At 41.7% G+C, this 21,640-nt stretch overlaps 1 protein-coding gene across 1 annotated transcript in view; it reads left to right on the forward strand.

Annotated features, from left to right (window-relative positions):
• Positions 1-21,640, forward strand: part of LOC141098181 (transmembrane protein 150A-like) — a 190,884-nt gene that overhangs the window by 51,009 nt on the left and 118,235 nt on the right. The window contains exon 2 of the mRNA XM_073585757.1: positions 17,126-17,173. Within this exon, the coding sequence (XP_073441858.1) occupies positions 17,126-17,173 (48 nt within the window). The remainder of the gene's footprint in view (positions 1-17,125; positions 17,174-21,640) is intronic.

The following is a 21,640-nucleotide window of genomic DNA, read 5'->3' on the forward strand; positions in this document are numbered from 1 at the left end:
CCCTGTTTTATTAGAGACAGTACAGAAGTATTAAACTCAATGGATGGTTTAATCTGGGATTTCAAATTCTCATGGATAACTACTGATGTGGTTTCTCTCTACACATCGATTCCACACACAAGAGCAATTAACGCATTAAAATTTCATCTACAAAAATATAGCAATTTCTCGTGTGACTTCCAAGATTTTATCCATGGGAGCTAAATATTCTCCTTCCCTAGCAAATCTCGTTATGAGTTGGTGGGAAGAAATGTATATCTACAATCTTGATAATCCTTACACTGATTGTACACAGTTTTACGGTAGATACATTGATGATATTGTCATTATTTGGAAATCAGATATAATAACAGAACAGAAGTTTGATGCCAATATCAATTGCAACTCTCTGAATTTAAGATTTCTAACACGACATGAAAAGACCACTATTGATTTTTTGGATTTAAATCTGACTGGCATACCTAACAAATCCGTTATTACTCGTACATATCGCAAGGAGACAGCTGGGAACACAATTCTCCATGCAAAAAGTCATCACCCCAGGCACACAATTAAGGGTATTCCTGTGGGTGAAATGACGTGTGCTAAGAGAAATTGTAGTTGTCCCTCTGATTATAAAAAAGAGGTTTCTGACATTAGACATCGTTTGGGTAGGAGAGGTAATGATCGATGGAGTCTAGACAGGGCTGAAAAGATTGTTTAAAAAAAATCTCGTTTTAAAGACTCGCATAGGCTACTTTCACACTTGCTTTTTTTTGCAGCGCGTTTTTCCCGCAAAAAAATGCATGGAAAAAACGCATACAAATGCTGCATTTTTTTCAAGCATTTTTGAGCATGCATGAAAAAAACGCAGCGTTTGTATGCGTTTTTAGTGCGTTTTTACCGCGTTTGCGTTTTTTCCAACATTAGTTGGCCCCTCACACTAACCCAAACCATGACTTTATTAAGGCCTCTTTCACACTTCAGTTTTTTACAATCAGTCACAATCCGCCAGGATTTGAAAAAAACGGATCCTCAATTTTCTTTTGAGGATCCGGTTTTTTCCCCATTGACTTCCATTAATGGCGGATTGTGACGGATTGCCGTCCGTTGCATCCGTTTATTTTACGGATCCGCCAAAAGTTGCTGTCCGTCACCATCCTCAAAGATTTCAAAATGGAGCTTGCAACGTTTTTGTCTGGCGGATCCTCCAGACACTGATTTAACCCAAAATTCTTTCTGGGTGCCGGACAAGAAAAAAAAATTATTTCTCTTTCTCTTTCTCTCTTTTCTCTCTTTCTCTCTTTCCAGGCTGCGATTCCTTTAAAATTCTTCATTTGTCGGATCCGTCAAAAAAACGGACAGGTGGCATCCGTTGTCGTCAGTACTAAAACGGATCCACCATCCGTCCTTTTGGTGGATTTTGACTGATGCAAAAAACTGAAGTGTGAAAGAGGCCTAACCCTGACCCCAACCCTTAACCAAACCATACCCTAACCCTTAACCAAACCATACTAACCCTAACCCTTAACCAAACCCTAACCGTAAACCCTAACTAATCCTAAACCCTTAACCAAACCATACTAACCCTAACCCTAAACCCCCTTAACTAACCCTAACTCTAACCCAAACCCCTAAATTCCATTGTCTAACTAATGGTCAACAAAAAAACGCATGCGCAAAAAAACGCATACATGAGCATGGCAATGCGCACATATGCGCACCCATAGACTTATAATGGATATCTTGCTGTAAAAAAACGCATTGCGCGCATGCGTTTTTTTGAGGCAAGTCGGACGCCCAAAAAATGCAACAGGATGCATTTTGTGCGCCCAAGCGCACACCACAAAAAAAATGCGTGGAAAAACGCATACAAACGCATGTGTATGCGCACATAAGCGCATCCCATGCAAAATATACGAAAAAAAGCATGCGTTTTTTAGCGCTAAAATACAGCGCAAAAAACGCAAGTGTGAAACCAGCCATAAACTGTCCAAAAATTCTGCTAATCCTATAACAATGGTGTTACAATTAATCAGTTTTCCAATATTAAAAAAATAGTTGAGGATAACCTGGCAATTTTAAAAGAAGATCCAGATATTGAAAAAATAATAAAAAAAAAAGGACTAAGGATAGTTTCCAGAAAAGCACCATCCTTAAAAAATAGTTTATCACCAAGTTTTCTTTGTACTCGGCAAGAACATACGGGCAATTGGTTGAAAACGAGAGGTTTTTTTAAATGTGCTGCCAGTCAGTGCAAGATGTGTACCTATACCAAAAGGTGTGATAAATTTGGAGATTTTGATGACAGTAATCTATTTGACATCAAAGATTTCATAAACTGCAACACCAAAAATGTAGTTTATATCATGGAATGTGCTTCATGCCGACTAAAATATGTGGGTAGCACAAAACGCACGTTAAAAACTAGGATTAGAGAGCACATTCTCGATATAGAGAATGCTAATATGAATAGAAACATATCGCAGCTCTCCCGACATTTTATTGAGACTCATAGTAAAAAACTGGACTCATTAAAAGTATATGGGATTGAGAAAGTCCACAATCGGATTAGAGGTGGGGACTTAGAACCTGTGCTTAGGAATAGGGAGGCGTGGTGGATGTTCAAATTAAACACCAGTATGCCACGAGGCTTGAATAAAAGAAAAGACACCATGCTTTTTTATTAGTCCATCAACCCTTTCCTCTTTGAAATATCTATTTTATTACATTTATAATGAATCCTCATGTTCTGATTTAATTATATATTAAAATTTGTGGGAATATGGTAGTTTTTTGCAAGGTTTTTCATAGGGTATTTTTTGTGCATAGAACTGTATTTTCATGCCGTTTTTCGACTCTGCATGTTTAAAATATAAAAACTAAAATATTCGATGTTGTGTTGATCAGTTACTCAGGAAATACTTCATTTATTTGGGAAAGTCTATGATAATAATCTCTCTATATATGCATTAGAACGGGTTTTTTTTCAGTGCATGAAGGGGAAATATAATAATCGAATGCTCCCCCCCCCTTTTTTTTTTTTTTGGGTTGCAGATATAAACTAAAAATTAAATATAACGAAAAAAAATTTTTTTTTTTTTAGTGCAAATTGAAGTTTTCCATCTTTCTGTCTTGAGAAAGTTTATGATAACGACTTTTCAATAAATGTATCAGAACGGATTCTTATGATTGGTGTATGATTGGGAATAAAAGAATTTAAATGTTTTTTTGGCTGTGTATATAAATAAAAAAATCATATACACTGAAAAAAATTCTTTAGAACAGTGCAAATTGGAGTTTTCCATCTCCTCTTTAAACGAATATATTATGGCTGTGTGCACATTTGGTGCGCTAATTGAAATAGTCCCTGAAAAAATCTTTCTAATCTTGATTTTTTTTTTTTTTTTTTTTTTTTTTTACTTTGTATACATGTGTATACTAAAAAAATGGTTTGTTGTGCTAAAATTAACATTGCACAAAAAATAAATAAAAATTTGACATGTAATTGAAAACCGCATGCATTTTGAAAAAATTGTATCTATGTGAATTTTACTGTTGTGAATGGTTGCAACATTGAGATCTGTTATGTTTCTCTTCTATTTCAGAAGTTTGCTTCATTTTTTCATGGATAATAAGAGAATAATGAATAAAAATTAAGAAATAAGAAAAAGATACAATATTATCGCCTTCAGTAGTATTTTATCTTAATGAATCAAATTGTTATATTTAATTGTGATTGTTAGTTTTCTCTCTATTTGTTTTATATTTGTTTTAATTAATTATTTAACCTGTGTGTAGACCGGATAGAGTATATAAGATCTACAATGGACAAAGCTGCGTATCATGATTAAGAGTGCTTAGCCACTCGAAACGCGTAGATCGATCGCATGCCTTGTAACTCTTGCTGGCTTTTAAACCTCATTTCTATTGAGTGAATAAAGAATATTTTTCACTACATCGTGGAGCTGGACAAAGTTTTTTTCTCATTGCCTTGGATTGTGCGCTTTGACACAACGGTCTCGTGCTCCGATGTTGGAATGCTATGTCTGGTGAGCTGGATTTGTATCCAGATATATTATATACTATATTTTTCATTAGTTACCAATAGAACTTGTGGTTTCTGGTATTAAATAGCAGTAAATGGCTTTCCGTGTTAATTCCATATTTAGTCCTAATAGTTATGCAGATCTCTCTGGACCAGACTGGTCCACACTTCACCTTGACTGTGCGTGACAATATGTTTTCTTGAACTTTTGACATGCCTCCAGGCGTCCGCTCCATTTCTGAATGTGAACTGTTACTATATAAGCAATGATAAACCGTTATTGCTCAGTAGAGAGAAGTCCTTGTGAAGCAACCATTCCTGACACTTGTGAATGCTCAGATACTATCTGCGGCAGGAGAAGGCACATTTCCCTGTTTATATACAGCTGGAAGGTCACCAGACGCCCTGCCCTTAGCTGTATTTATATTGTCTGACCCAGCACTTGTGGAAGTGTGTGTGTAAATATATATACCTTAATATATTATACAGTTGTTCTGAAGTTTACATACCCTGGCAGAATTTTTGCTTTCTTTGCCTTTTTTCAGAGAATATGAATGATAACACCAAACCCTTTTCTCCACTCATGGTCAGTGGTTGGGTGAAGCCATTTATTGTCAAACTACTGTGTTTTCTCTTTTTAAATCATAATGACAACTCGAAACATCCAAATGACCCTGGTGATTTTGGCCTGATAACATGCACAGAAGATGACACAAATGGGTTTGAATGGCTACTAAAGGTAACTCCTCATCTGTGACCTGTTTGCTTGTAATCAGTGTGTGTGCATAAAAGGTGAGTGAGTTTCTGGGATCCAGACAGACTCTTGCATCTTTCATCCAACCATCTTTCATCCAATTCTGCCTGGGTATGTAAGCTTTGGAGCCCAGCTACCGTATATATATTCCATGCGTTGCAATCATAGGTGTATATGCCATATTTTCACTGGAAGTTGCGTTACTTGACAAACTGGAGGCCGTTGTGGGATCAGCATGACTCCCCCGCCGTTATCCCTGATATAGATATACCGTATTTTTCGGATTATAAGACACACCTTTAAAGTTTGAGGAGAAAAATAGGAATTTATTTTTTTTTTTTTTTTTTTGTAATAAAATGGTGGTGCTTCTTATAATCCATGCGTCTTATTGCTTTCTGCGGGTGGTGGCTGTGGTGAAGCGGAGGTCCCAGGGTCGCTGCTGGAGGAGGCAGGAGTGGGGTGATTCTGCAGGCTGGGATGAGGTGTTCCGATGTGCAATGTGCTGCTGGAGTCTCCTGCGCTGCGGGGGGCTCTACCGACATTTTGTGAAATGCCAGAGCCCCTGCATTTTCGTGGTTTCCTGTGTAGTGAACTCTGGGGAAAATGGCCGCCGAGGGTGGCGCATGCACAGATGGAGATCTCTGCTTCAAGATATCGGGAGATGAGATTTCAGCGCCGTAGACCCCAGCAGCACAGCCGGACATCCCCTCATCCCAGCCTGCAGCAACAGTACCGGTAAGGTATATGCGCATTATAAGACGCACCTCCATCCCCACTCCCCCAAAGTTTTGGGGGGGAAAAAGTGCGTCTTATATAATCCGTAAATTACAGTAGTTAGCCAAGCAATTAATTTGGTCAACTTGCATAATTCAAATTTATTTTGCCTTCTTTTATTGATGGGTCTGTTATACCTAATGAGGGGTATAAAAGAAAAAAAAAAGAATTTTAACCCCTGGAGATATTTTTTCATTTTTGTGTTTTTCATTTTTTGCTCCCCTTCTTTCCAGAGCTGCTTCTTTATTACTTGGTGAATATGGCCATGTGAGGGCTTGTTTTTTGCGGGACGATGAGTTGTACTTTTGAACGACACCATTGGTTTTAAAATATCGTGTACTGGTAAAAGGGGGGGAAATCAGATTTAATTGTGGTGACATTGCAAAAACAGTTTTTTTTTTTTTTTTTTTTTTTCTAAAACAGTGTTCACAAAATGCCAAAACTGACCCGACATTATGATTCTCCAGGTCATTTCGAGTTCATAGATTAAAAAAAAAAAAATGGAAAAAAAATGTTTGTCTGTGTTTGAAATTTTTTTTCCAAAGTTTGTTAAAAATAAAAAGTGCCATTTTCTGATACTCGTAGGGTCTCCATTTTTCGTGATCTCTGATTAGGTGAGGGCTTATTTTTTTGCGAGCTGAGCTGCCGTTTTTAATGGTACCATTTTGGTATAGATATGATCTTTTGATCGCCCGTTATTACATTTTAGTGCAATGTGGCGGTGACCAAAAAAAGGTAATTCTGGCGTTTTGACTTTTTTCTTGTTATGCCGTTTAGTGAAGGTAGCAGAATTACTCACTTGCTATGAGCACCAACCACCGGACGCTTACCGAATAGCTGCATCAGGAACCCGGATACGAGGAGCGCTCCCGATAATCATCTGTTAGGCGCTGCAGCTGCATGTCGACACATGCAGCTGCGGCGCCGAACAACTGATAATCAGGAGCGCTCCAGGTATCTGGGTTCCCGATGCAGCTGTTTGGTAAACGCTATAGCTAATAGGATAAGCACTTATCCAACGCTTGTGGCAGCCTGTTCCACTCATTGATCATCTTCTGTCAAAAAGTATTTTCTGATATCTAATCTTTATCTCCTCCCTTTCAGTTTCATTCCATTGCTTCTTGTCGTTTCATGTGCAAATGAGAATAAAGATTCTCTCTACCCGGTAACATCCCTCCAGCTATTAAGTCTCCTCTTAGCCTTTTTTGAAAGCTAAACAGTCCCAGATCCTTTAACATTCCTCGTAGGACATAGTTTGCAGTCTACTCCCCATCCTGGTGGCTCTCCTCTGAACTTGCTCCAGTTTTTTAATGTGTGGTGTGTTTTTTTGTTTTTTGTTTTTTTTTAACAAGTGGTGCCCAGAACTGGACACTGTATTTCAGATAAGGCCCGACCAAGGAGGAATAGAGAGGAATAATTACTTCACGTCATCTAGACTGAAACCTTCTCTTAATACATCCTAGAACTGTTTTTGCTGCTGCATCACACTGTTGACTCGTGTAGTCTGTGATTTAGTAGTATATCCTAGGATTTTTTCCACACATGCCATTGCTTGGTTCTATTCCTCCCATTCTGTAGACGTAATTTTCAGTTTTCTTGTCCAGATGTAGAAATTTGCATTTCTTCCTGTTAAATACCATTCTATTAGTAGCTTCCCATTATTCAAGCTTATCTAGATCCTTCACTCTTCCAATTGGATTTGCAACCATTTATCCCATACTTGGTCAGTTTTTCAATAGGTATATTATGAGATGCTTTGCAGAAGTTGAGATATACTATATCTACTGCATTTCCTTGAGCCTCCCAGTAAGTGAGAACCATCATACAAGGACATTAGTCTGGCATGACTTGTTTGCTACAAACTGATTTTGTGACGCAGCAGCGATATCGCTATGTGTGATACTTACCTCCGACCGGCTCCCCCGCTGTCTGTCACTGAGCGCCACGTGGACGTGGGCGGGAGAACGTCAGGATCGCTGCGTCTGAAAGGTAAGAAACGACTGCTGCTGCGTCGCTACATCGCTGTGAGATCTGCCTGTGTGGCAGCTCACTAGCGACCATTTATCGATGCACCAGCGATCCTGACCGGGTCGTATCGTTGTCGGGATCGCTGGTGCATCGCTAAATGTAAAGGGGCCTTAAGTCTGTCTCACTGGCCTGTAATTTCCTGGCTCGATCTTTCCTTTTTTTTGAATATAGGGACAACATTTTCCCTTCTCCAATCTTCTGCGACTTCTGTAGAACAGTAGTTTTCAAAGATTCTGGGTAGTTGTTCTGCAATTTCCTCTGCTAATTTGAAAGTTATGACCACAGAATGGTGAGGGGTAAAAAAAAAACTATGACATTTCTTTTAGTGTGAAATATTGAGAGGATTCCTCATTACAGAAAAACTCTAAAATGGCAATATTTGTGTATTGGGAGCACTCTGACTCAAGCCTTCCCAGGATTTAGCGGAGTCGGAGGGAAGCCGGCCAGTTGACACTTCCTTTTCATGGCTGTTTTTAAGGCTGTTTTTGTTTTTTGTTTTTCTCTTTAGTTTCCTTATTTCCTACACCATTTCAGAATAAAGTTATTTGTATTTGAAGAGCCAATCAGTATTTCATACTAACCTTTATACGTTCAGAATGGATTTTTGAAAAGTTGCCACAATGCAGAAAACGGTACTTGTTCCCGTGTTTTAGCTTGTGGAAAATCCACTGCATTTTACAGTGCCATCGTAGTTTGTGATGGTATAAAATGAGATCTCATGGATAATTGTGTGCATGCTACATACTGTAGTTGTGATGTCACATAGGAACCTTCCAGTTTTGAAAAATTATGGAAAGTGACACTGGTTGGGTCACTATTTTAAATGCTTTCTATGGACTTACACGACGGATTACAGACTTTAAACAGTCACTAACGAGTAACTTTTGCAATAGGTTGGCTAATCCTTTGGGTTTCTATGTTTAACTTTATGTGCATAGCATATTAGTCATTATTGTCATCGTAAATACAAGATATTTTCTTGTTAAATCTGTTTTACAAGACCCATGTCAAAACTGAAAAGCCTTCAAAATGCCTGTGGTATTCATAAGTAGTTCAAGTTTGATCATTTCTTATATAGCTAGAAAAAAAAAAATGTTCATGCAGGTGAACGTAGCCATCACTTTTTTTTTTTTTTTTTTTTGTTTTACATTTCCGTCTTTTATTGTCATGCTCTCTCCCATGTAACGCCGCTCTCTGTTCCCTCTGTGCAGCACTGGCTTCTTCTATCTATATACAGTTGAAACTAGAAGTTTACACAGAAAAAAGGTGCAAGGTCCAGCTCCTTTCAATAAAATCTTGAATCTTCCATCATTGGTTCAAAATAATGTATATAGCTCCTTGGACTACATCAGCTCATACAGCGGAGCTGGAACTTGCACCTTTTTTTTTTTTTTTTTTTCTACGTTGATCAAGCCATATCAGGATGGTGTTCCATGCGCCTTCTGGAAGTCGGTGAGTTGGCTTTTTTTTAATTGTGAGTTGAAGTTTACACACTATATAAAAAGACACATATGCACAGTGTCAGACTGAAGAACATGGGGCCCACCAGAGGCTTTGTTCCTGAAGGTCCATCTTTCTCCCCCACTCAAGGGGCCAATAACAGCTGCATTGTTTGCACTATGAACTTTCCTGAAGAAGTCAGGGCCCACTGGAGGATTCTCCCGTTCTCTGGTGGGCCAGTCCAACCCTGTAAATGCATGTTTTTCTCAGTATCTGACATGAAATTAGAATAAACCTTTCCTGGTTTAGGTCAATTAAGATTACCATCATTATTTGCCATATGGCAGAATAGTAAGTTGGGTTTTTTTTGTGTTTTTTTTTTTTTAAGGCATTTTTATTATTAATGCAAAGTCAAAAGGTTACATACACAAAGATTACTATACCTTAAAACAATTCCGGACTGCCCATATGATATGTGTTTGGAAGCTTCTGTTCTGTTTTTTGGCAATATCTGAGCTAATTTAGAAACACACATGTGGATGTATTTTAATGCACACCTGAAACACACTGCTTCTTTGTGTGGCATCATGGGAAAGTCTCAAGAAGTCAGCCAAGATATCAGGGAGAGAATTGTGGACTTGCACAAGTCTGGCTCATCCTCGGGTACAATTTGAAGATACTCGATGGTGCCTCGTTCATCTGTACAAACAATGCCAGGAAGAAGCCATACTAAAAAAAAAAAAAAAAAAAAAAAGCCAGATTAATATTTGCGGATGCTCACAGGAATGAAGACTTTAATTTTTGGAGACATGTCCTGTGTTCTGATGGAACTAAAATGGACCTTTTTGGGCATAATGACCATCGTTATGTTTGGAAGAAAAAGGGAGAAGCTAGGAAGCCTAAGAACACCGTCCCAACTATGAAACACGGGGGTGGCAGCATCATGTTGTGGGGTGGTTTTGCTACAAGAGGAACTGGTGCAAGTCACAAAATGGCATCATACAAAAGACGAATATGTGGCAATACTGAAGCAACATCTCAAGACATCAGCCAAGAAGTTAAAGCTTGGACCAAAATGAGTCTTCCAAATGGACAATGACCCAAAGCATACTGTCAAAATGGTAACAAAGTGGCTTAAGGATACCAAAGTCAATGTTTTGGAGTAGCCATCACAAAACTCTGATCTCAATCCTATTGAAAATTTATGGGCAAAGCTGAAAAGGCAGGTGCGAGCAAGGCGACCTACAAACCTGGATCAGTTACACCAGTTGGGTCAGAAGGAATGGGCTCAAATTCCGACCAACTGTTGTGAAAAGCTTGTTGAAGGATATCCCAACGTTTGACCCGTCATTCAGTTTAAGGGCAATGGTAGTGATGCGCCCCAGAGGCCGTGGGATACTCGGTACCGAGCCCGCTAACTTCAATGGGAGATATCACAGTGGCGGTGACCCGGTCCGTGACCCCAGGCGGTCATGTAAAAGGGTTAGCATTGGATGGGGATAAAGTTTATGTAGTGATTCGTGACGCCAGTTGGAGTGTTCGACTGTAGTATAGCCGGCACTGCAGATGATCCCTGGGGGAGTAAATGGTGATGGTGTAGGGTTGAGCAGGTTCGCAGGATGCAGTGACGAGACACTAGACGACTGATGGTTTGCAAAATAACTTTTATCTAGCTTTAGCCACTGGGCTTGTTTAACCAAACAAACATACAATTGCGAACCAAACAAACAGTCCACGCAGGGACTCAACAATCTTATTCAAATTCTAAAGCCACTTAGCCTTCCAGGGACTGCTGGTTTCGTGAGCGTGGCTGCGTTGAGGTCGCTGAGGCAGCTGTCCTGAAGTCTTGCTTCTCCAGGAAGGAATGGGGCTCAACAGGCCCTGAAGAAAGTGATGACGGTGGGGCGCAACAGGCCCTGAAGAAAGCAATACCGCTGGGGCGCAACAGGCCCTGAAGGAAACGCTGCCGCTGGGGCGCAACAGGCCCTGAAGGAAACGCTGCCGCTGGGGCGCAACAGGCCCTGAAGGAAACGCTGCCGCTGGGGCGCAACAGGCCCTGAAGGAAACGCTGCCGCTGGGGCGCAACAGGCCCTGAAGAAAGCGATGCCATTGGGGCGCAACAGGCCCTGAAGAAAATGATGGAGGTGGCGTGCGGTGATGACGCAGTTCCCCAGATGACCTGTAGCCGTCCTTTATCTAGGAGTCTCTCCTAAAGCCAGGGTAGCGAGCCTTTTATCTCGCCTGTGACGAGGTGGCGTATCTTCAGGCCGGTGACGGCCGTGTCGGTGTGATGGGGGAAAGTGCCCAGGCCTCTGTGGCTTGGTTACGGGTACTCAAGGCCACAACCTGAGGTAAAGTTCCTCTCTCGCCAAGGTGGGGGGTAGCAGGGATGCTTCTCTCAGAACGGGAGCGGGGAGCAGTCTCTGGGAACAGTCTCTCACGACTCTCTTGTCGGTAAATGTCCAGCTTTTTCCTCGCAGGCTCCTCTCTGTGCCCCTGCAAGTCACCCTGCGTCCTGCCTTCACGCTCTCTCTTCCCCAACTGCCACTTCAGCGCGTCCCCTGTTCCTTTTACCCTAGCCCCGCCCCCTGTTGCCCTGACAACCTCAGTCGCATGTCTCCCTTTGTAATCCTCCTGATGTGATTCCTTCAATAACTCTGATGGCGGTCCCCTTGGTTCCGGCCCAATCACTATATGGGGGTCCTTCTCCCCACAATGGCAGTGCAGATGTTAAACCCTCTCCAACCAGGGCAAACCCCCAGAGATTGTGTTGCAAGTAGAAGGCACAGAGTAATAAGGCAGGAGACAAGGAAAGTCACTTTATCATTTACTGTAGTTCAGGTGCAGTTCAGAGGAGATATTACAACTCTCACCAGGTTGCAGTCTGCTCTGGAGAATGGGAGTTATCTTTCACTGCTTCGAATCAGTGTAACTTCCTGCTATTCTAATCCCTTCTGGGACCAAGGCTTCCCAGAGTCTAAAACTTCCGATATAGCCTCTACTCACTGTGTATTTCTCCTTTGGCAACTTGCAGCATGGATCCTGTGTGTGAGCAGCTCAAGTTCCCACTTGCACTGTCCTTCACTGATCCTAGGTTGTTGCAGTCTTTCCCAGTGAAAATACGATGCTGTTGGTTGTATAAATCCACACAGTCTCTCAGCTTACCACCCTGCTCTGAAAGCATGGATGGTCTAGAGGCTGATTCCCTGATGCTTCTAGCTTTCACTCCTGGATCGAGCACATGTCTTAACATGGCTTCCAAGTCGTTCTTCCGCCTTCACACTGAGAACAACTCGGCCCCTCCCCCTCCCAGTTAGGGTATGTCTGCAAAGCTGTCAGCTTCAGACAAGTGAGGCAAATTGTGTGTTGTGGTCTCTAGCAGAGAAAGCATAACTCCCATTGCTCACAAAACACATTCAGAACAGTACATATTTAACCCTTTTATGGCGATAAAGACGCAGGGCTCCACAGTAGCAAATACTAATGAAAAGTATGCAAATCTTTGAATTTGCAGTAAATAAAGTGGGTCTGTCGGGTCTTGGGTCCAAAAACCCCACAAACCAGGGTTTGGATGTATGCGCCGATGTGGCCAGAGACTAGATTGGTGCCGGGCGTGTATGCCTACTGGAGGTAGACACTCGGATGTAGTAGACTGCGTCTGGGTGTCCGCCTCCAGTAAGCGTATACGCCCGAAAATGATGCACGTCAGCACTCATGATTGCTTTGCCGCTACAATAATAGTCTATAAGCCCGCCACATCAGCACATGCACACAAATCCTGTCTTGCGGGTGTTTCAGATGTATGCCCCAACGGGGCCACTGAATAGGTGTCTAAACGCAATGTGAAAGCGCCCCAGTATTGTGATTCCAGTATAGTCATGGTCTCCCTTGCTCTGCTGCTTGTTTGGCGGCTCTCGGCTCTGCTCGGGCCTGTTTAGCAGCTCTATTCCTTACTCATGAATGAATGCGTAGTGTGATCACTCACTGCTTGATTTAACTTTTGTTTGGTATCTTGTACTTTGAATGCTTTATGAATTATTGTTGAGGAACAAATGAAATAATCTTAGGCCAGCCCTTGGATTTTCTAATCATTTCTAAATAGTCACCACTTCTATACTACAGAAAAATTTAGAAAAATGAAGGCCAGCACCAATCCTAGTCCTGAGTAGCTCAATCTTCTTATCCATTGTAGGTTTCAGTGAAGGCTGCCACAAATATTAAATTATCTTCTAGAAAGTCAAAGATTAATTTAAAGACTCTAGCATTTTGGATTATTCCACTGAAATTGGTGATTGTGGGTTTATAAAAAATTTCCATTTTTCCAGTGAAAAGCTGTACAGACTTACCTTCGATACGACGTGTTTTTTATTGTAGTCCAGTTTGGCTTACCTGTCAGGGGATGTTCCCACTTTCAGCATCTGCTGCGGTTTTGACGCTGCAGAATGTCCACAGAGTTTCCACACCCATTATGCAAATTAGTGGACACGCACTTACATTTTTTGTTTTTTTTCTTGCGCATGCAGGTTTTCCTCATTAATGCAAGTTTATAGGGAAAAATCCTCATACGTAACCGTAAGAGAAATTAACATGCAGCGTGCCCTTCAGTTCCGCAGCATGTCAGTTTCTGGGGGAGAGCCGCGGGTGCACATAGATGCACAGTGTACATGGTACATGGGATTTCTAGAGATCCCATCGACTGTGCTGTAATATCTGGCCCCTGCGTCTTTGACAATAAATAAATACGTCAAAATCGCAGCCAATCCTGATCGAGGGTACGTGCCCTCAGGGTCGCTAGGGTTTCAATGTGAGACTATTGCATTTGGAAGACAAAATTTTTACCTTATGAAATGTAATAAATGAGGAAAATAATGAAGAATGCCCTGGAGTAGGATGCATCAAATTCATTAAAAGGCGTCTACCTCTTTAACAACTGAAAGTTGAGCCACATTTATTAGAGTAGATTACTGGCCTTGACTAGAATACATCTCTGATGTAACCGGTGCGCTTCCGTCTGATGTTCTCTGCCATGAGCTCCTCCCAGCTGAGCGCCAGGTACTTCCCCTGTATATATTTTTTTTCTTTAAGTGCCATAATTTGAAATCTTATTGTGTAAAACCTAGTCTGCAGAGACTGTGTGCAGGTATATTCTGTATTCCTCCGCTTGTCCTCAGAGCAATAAGCCTACAGCTACCTTCTTGAGTAAGACCATCTTAAAGGAGTTGTCCACTACTAGGACAACCCCTTCTTGATCAAAATATTTGGCCTCCATAAAATAATAAAGCTTGTACTCCCCTCCCATGCCGGCGTCGTTCCCGCCGCGTCAGCACTTGTTGTCCTGGGGCTCTCATGCGGTCATTATGACACATGACATCGGCGGCCAATCAGTGCTGGCGTCACTGTCCCCGTCTTCGTACAGATCAAACTTGAAGAGGAAGTCCAGGCTGCAGCTGGTCTCGGACTTCCTCTTCATGTTCAATTCGACAGGAGGCGAGGACTGACACCAGCGCTGACTGTCCGCCAGCGTCATGTGTCATAATGACCGCACGAGAGCCCCAGGACCATGAGTGCTGACACCGTGGGAACGGCGCCAGCATGGGAGGGGGAGTATAAGCTTTATTTTATTGGGGCCAAGCCTGGTGAATGAATGAGAAGTTGTGTAAGCAGTGGACAACTTCAAGAAACTGAAAATTCTCAGCCTGCTTTTCAATGACTTACTCGGGTCTCCTGTTGGAGATGTGAATAACCTGTATTGAGCATGTTATGACCTCTCTTGGTCGGACGCTTTGTCAGGGATTGTCATGATCAATTGTTTGAAAAGTTCAACAAGGGCTGGATATCTTTCTGGAATGTGGGTTGGTGATCTAGGAATTTTATTCGGACTACCAGATTAGGAGTGTGGAAGTATTTAATCTTTGGGATGGAAAAAAAATAGGCTTTTTTTTTTTCAATTAAAAAATAAAAACACAATCCTCCAAATATTCATGTAACTTTTTGTCACTGGAATGATGCCAATAACATACTGTGTAAATATTTTTACACTCTTGTGAATTGTGGAGAAAATTTTTATTTTCTTCTGTTGTGTCCGTTGGCACATTTACAACAAAATATTTTGCTCAGCTAAAAGGAATCTGTCACCAGGTATTTGCCACCTGTTCTAAGAGCAGCATAATGTAGCGATAGAGACCTTGATTCCAGCGATATGTCACTTACTTGGCTGCTTGCTGTGGTTTTGATAAAACCAGTGGTTATCAGAATTTGCTTATCACCAGAGGACTAGTTTACCTGCTGCTAGGTAGTCAAGCACATTCATGGTCTCTTCATAATCCCACCACTGACTGGCAGCTTTCTGCCTATACACAGTGTACACAGCTGCCAATCAGTGGTGTGGGTGGGTTATACAAAACTCGGTATTCAGAAAACTGGTAGATCTGCAGCAGATAAAACTGTTTTAGTCAACACTAGAGCAATTGGCATGGTAAGTTACACACCATTGGAATTGGGGTAGCAAAAACCTGGTGATTTGATTCCCTTTCAAGCAAAGTTTTAACAAAAGAAGTATGGTAGAAAATTGGAGTATAGATTTGTTGGAAACACTTTTTTCTCAATAGTCTCGGAAACACCCATCACCCCTTCCTAGGTGGTGACAGCACCCTTTTTCCTATACTCCCAGCTCTCATTTGGCACAGCAGAGCTAATCCCCCTTTATTGCCCCTTCTCGCATCTATTCTCTTGACACGACTGCCTTGGCATAGTCAGGTTGCTTCCTATATTCCCAGTATGGCGTTTCTAAGTATGCTCTCTCTAAAACATGGCAGCATCTCGGCGTAAAACCTACCCGGGGCAATTGCCCCGTCAGACTCCCATTCATGCTGCTGTCGTGCAGGCAGCCTGAATCTAGTGACCACTTCTTCAGACTCCTATGAAGAATAGCAGGTAAACCAGTGACCTTTCAATACTACGAGAGTTCTCATGCCCTTTTCCATAGATTAATGGTAGAATACGATTTTCAGACCATAGATGGGTTGATCTTTTGTTCTTTTTTCTTCCTATCAAAGAGCAGCACTGCTTTCCTGTTATTCCTGCAGATTGGTGGTCTGACCTGCCTTTTTATTGTGTAGCTAATGTCAGCGTACTCTACGCTGAGTGAGGTTTTCTTGTCTTTTCCAACACCTTCCAGTGCCAGAATTGTATGTGATGATGTTGGTTTAATATAGTTTTCCTGAAAATCAACTAAGAACGAGCATTTTTTTTTTTTTTTTTTTTTTTTTTTTTTTTTAAGAACACAATATTAACTGAGAAAGCGCAGTATTTAAAATTAGCCATGAGCGAATATCTTCAGCTCCCTCCTTATTCGCAAGCTATAGCGCTTACCAAGGAAGCTGCATCGAGGGAACCCGGATACCTGGTGTGCTCCCGGTGATCAGCGCCGCAGCTGCATGTGTCACGGCTGTGTTAGTCACAACACATGCACGGAGAGCCTGTGTGTTGTGAATGTCACACAGCCGCAACACATGCAGCTGCGGCGCCGATGAGCTGACCATCAGGAGCGCTCCCGGTATCCGGGTTCCCCCGATGCAGCTTCTTCAGTAAGTGCTATAGATTTCCGAATAAGTAGGGAGCCGAAGAAATTTGCTCATTTCTATTTATAATGGGAGGCGGGTCACTAAAGGTTCAGGGAGTTGTCATTTAAGCCACAATGATAGAGACCAGAGCACGAAAGAGCTTGCCCACAGTCCTCCCCGGAGTATGAGCATCTCATTAACTGAACACTTCTAATACTGATTACACAAGAACCATGTCAATTCTTCAGATTCCGCTGCGTTTTGACACCTGTTCCATTGTCCAGGTGTCAAAACGCAGGGGGAAGCCGTAGGCAAACCGCTGGTCACTTTACCTGCGGATTTACCTGCAAATCCACGCGGAAAAATCCGCAGCGAAATCCGCACTGTATGCACTCAACCTTACTCCTTGGGAATTGTTGGTTTTATTTTTTTCTTTCACATAGATTGCTTACTAGTAATAAACAGCCAAATACTTTCATTAAAATGCTCTAATCATCTGCACATGTATAAATCCTAATGTACGTTTCTCTTTTATTACAGGTATGCCATGGCATTGTCGAACAACCACATTTGCCCTGTGTCAAACTGGTAAGAATACCTCGCTATTATGCCCCAGCTCAATGTTTTTATGGTTATTGGCATTTTTTTTTTTCTGTAATAGACATAAAAGTTGGATTCTTAAAGATTAGTAAAAATTGTTATAGGCCTAACACTACTGTGGTTGTTTTTCGTGTAATTGTCATGTCTATTCTGTCTTTATAGAAGCACTGGTCAAAACGTGTATCCTGATATATTGCGATCACCTTATTATACAGCACTGAGTACTTACAATTGCTCATTTTGCCTTTCTACCCAGCTAATTCTTCTCTCTTCCATTAGGTCTATGATGTCACCTGATTAAAAACTTAGTAACTGAATCCTTCTAAGCTCTATAGGAACAGGAGGTTAATTTTCCCTGTATGAGTCATCACTCACTGGAAAAGTCTGTGGCAGGGGGAGGAGGGAGCAGCTGAGCCAGGAAGTGAGAAGGGGAATGATTTATGCAGGCACAAAAGACTTTCTGTTTCTACTTAGAGCAGAGAAGAGAAAAATTTACTGTGTAGAAAGGCAGAGTGAGCAATTGTAAGTGCACAGTGCTGTATAATATTATGACTGCAAAGTATTAATAGGATAGAAATTTTGATGGGAGGAGTGCTGCTTTAAAGGGATCCTGTCACATCATTTCAAGCATCTAATCTGTCCCCAGTGCATTTTTTGGTGATGCACTTTATATAGTTATATGGTACCTGCTTGTTGAGTCATAGGGGAGTGCTTCATTTTCTGTTCAGTCACTGGCGTCGCCACCGCCCACTCAAGTTTCATTTCCCTGGTTGCACTGATGTCACCGAAATCCCGCGCTTGCACAGTGTCTATCGGGGAGCTGTGTTTGCACAGTGTCGATCGGGGGCCGCACTTGTGCTGTGACACCCGACTGCCCACTCGGAACTGCGCAAGCTCGGCTCCAAGCGCCACGCTCTGCAAGTGCAGGAATCCAGTGAAGTCTGCGCGACCAGGGAAATCCATCAAATTGAGAGGGTGGCGACGCAAGTGACTGGGGGATGGAAATATTCCTTTAAAATAAAACGCATGAAAACTAGGCAAATATTTTAACAATGTGTGTGGCACGCTAAATGCATGTGTGCACATGTTAGATCAGGGGTGGGAGGAGCCTCGGGCGGTCCCCAAGTCTTCATGTTGTTGCTTATTGTATTATGTATATTGTATTGTGTTTTTTGTTTTTTCTTCTTTTTTTGCTAAGACTTCTAGACATTAGCAAGAGAGCTATCCTCATACCTCCTTAAAGAGAATTTTTTTTTTTTTTTTTTTTTTTTTTTTTTTTTATAACAGGTACCGTAATTACCAACATAGCCGGTTTGTTTGTAAGAGGTTTTTTAAAAAAGTTTAAAAATCTGTATGACAAAAATAAAAATCTTGCAATTTTCACACTGGCCACTAGGGCTTATTTAGACTCTAAAAGCACATGTACATTAGCTACAATGCAATGACCCCATCACCCAGAAGGGAACAGGAGCAGGGTCAGCTGTGAACACCCCTATAATGATTGGTAGATTCTGTGTAATAAGCCGTGTATAGTGGTTTTATTTTTTAAATACATTGATCACAAAAACCTAATTTATATAATAGGTTATTTTCTGATGATGATGAGGGTTACCTGAAGCAGACAGCGTTCAGGAGCTGCGCAATAGTCATCTGGAACTTTTGTCTGCCTCTTTGAGTTTTATAGGGGAGCACAAGAAATCATGGATTGTTATTGGAGGCAGAGAAGGGACAACCATGATACTTTCTTTAATGGAAGCTTAAAATATTTTTTTCTTATTCTTGCAACTTTTCTAGTCCTGCAGTGGTTTACCAGTCAAGCATTGGCTGATTTTCCTGAAACCGCCAATTGTGCTTTATTCAGTGCAGCTTTGCTTCTCAAGGAGAACGTGTTTGGCTTTTGTGTGCCTCCCCATAGGAGACTTCTTCCCTTATTTGACCTCACCCACAGCAACACTGTTATCTTGTACTATTTTTATGAAGCGATAATCCAGCAACATAAAACAACTTTGCTGATGTTGGCTGTGTCATCCTTTTATTTCAAGGGAAAACTTTCATGACAGAATGTTGGACGTGTTTGAGAAGAACATAAGCATTGAGCCCATCAAATCATCTGGATGAAAAATGTTTGACTTAAGGGTTCAGTATAGTGGTTCAGAAGAGTAACCATCTTAATTTTTCTTTCTAATTTTCATATGTTCTATTATTTTATAAAACTTTTTAATTTTTTATCAGAGAAATCTGCCTCTTTCTCCATGAGAATGGACCAGAGATCTCATTCTGCTTGTGGGCCGTTGCCGGCACCTTTTTATTCAAGCCCATTGAATGATCAGTCTACGCAAGCACCGCCCACGGCCAGGATGGCGCCGGCGCGGAATGGAAATATGTTAGGAAATAGACAGCAGAGGGGCCATGGCAGTGCCAGAGACCCTACCACAGGCCTGTCCTGATGTACGGGCACAAATTTTATAATTTTTTAAAAAGCAGTCTACAGATTTCTTCACTGAAAGTATGTATTACCTGTATACCAGCGCCATTATGGCAATACCTTCAGTTTAATATGTCTAACCCTGATGACAGGTTCTCTTTATCCTCTTCCCGACCCATGACGCCTACGTAGGCGTCATGAAAAGTGGTGCCTGATTGGCTGTTTCACTTTTAACAGCCAAATCAGAGCTATAGTAATATTTCATAAATGAAATTTGATGAAATATTACAATCCAGCCATGGCCGATGCTGCAGTAGCATCGGACAACATGGCTGGAGACACTAACCTCGCCACGCACTGACGGCAGTGATCGGACACTGCCATCAGGATCTGCTCCCACTCCCCTTCCCTCCGCAGACTAGTTTTTTTTTTTTTTTTTTCCCCCCCCCCCCCGTACCTCCTATGTCCCTCTGGGCGCCGCCATATTGGAAAATGGCAGGCACATGCGCAGTACGACTGTAATATTTCATAAATGAAATTTGATGAAATATTACAATCCAGCCATGGCCAATGCTGCAGTAGCATCGGACATGGCTGAAAACACTACCCTGACCTTAGGGCTGGAATTGGGGTTAGGGCTGGAATTGGGGTTAGGGCTGGAATTGGGGTTAGGGCTGGAATTGGGGTTAGGGCTGGAATTGGGGTTAGGGCTGGAATTGGGGTTAGGGCTGGGGTTTGGGTTAGGGCTGGAATTAGGGTTAGGGCTGGGGTTTGGGTTAGGGCTGGGGTTTTGGTTAGGGTTAGGGCTTAGGATTGGAGATAGAATTGAGGGGTTTCCACTGTTTAGGCACATCAGGGGGTCTCCAAACGCAACATGGCGCCACCATTTATTCCAGCCAGTTTTGTGTTCAAAAAGTCAAACCGTGCTCCCTCCATTCCGAGCCCCGACGTGAGCCCAAACAGTGGTTTACCCCCACATATGGGGTATCGGCGTTCTCAGAAAAAATTGCACAAAAACTTTGGGGGTCTAATTTCTCCTGTTACCCTTGGGAAAATAAAAAACTGGGGGCTAAAAAAAATTATTTTTGTGGAAAAAAAAATTTATTTTTTATTTTCATGGCTCTGCGTTATAAACTTCTGTGAAGCACTTGGGGGTTCAAAGTGCTCACCACACATCTAGATAAGTTCCTTGGAGGGGTCTAATTTCCAGAATGGGGTCACTTGAGGGGGGTTTCTACTGTTTAGGCACATCAGGGGCTCTGCAAACGTAACATGACGCCCGCAGACCATTCCATCAAGTCTGCATTTCAAAATGTCACTACTTCTCTTCCGAGCCCCGACGTGTGCCCAAACAGTGGTTCAGCCCCACATATGGGGTACCATCGTACTCGGCACAAACTGGACAACAACTTTTAGGGTCCAATTTCTCCTGTTACCATTGTGAAAATAAAAATTAGCGGGCTAAAAAAATCATTTTTTGAGGGGAAAAAAAATATTTTTATTTTCACGGCTCTGCGTTATAAACTTCTGTGAAGCACCTGGAGGTTCAAAGTGCTCACTATGCATCTAGATAAGTTCCTTAGGGGGTTTAGTTTCCAAAATGGGGTCATTTGTGGGGGAGCTCCAAAGTTTAGGCACACAGGGGCTCTCCCAAGGGTGGTTTGCACGTTCATGACCGGGCCAATTTTTACAATTCTGACCCCTATCCCTTTAAGAGGTAATAACTCTGGAATTCTTCAATGGATCCCGGTGATTCTGACATTGTTTTCTCGTGACATATTGCACTTCATGTTAGTGGTAAAATTTCATTCATATAACTTGCGTTTGTTTTTGAAAAAAATGGAAATTTGGGAAAATTTTGAAAATTTCGCAATTTTCCAACTTAGAATTTTTATGCCCTTAAATCACAGAGCTTTGGCATACAAAAAGCTTAATAAGTAACATTTCACATATGTTTACTTTACATCAGCACAATTTTGGAACCAAAATTTTTTTTTTTGTTAAGTTATAAGGGTTAAAAGTTTACCAGC

Source organism: Dendrobates tinctorius, unplaced genomic scaffold (assembly GCF_039654945.1).
Source record: "Dendrobates tinctorius isolate UK_male_01 unplaced genomic scaffold, ASM3965494v1 ptg000089l, whole genome shotgun sequence".
Lineage (NCBI taxonomy): Eukaryota > Metazoa > Chordata > Amphibia > Anura > Dendrobatidae > Dendrobates > Dendrobates tinctorius.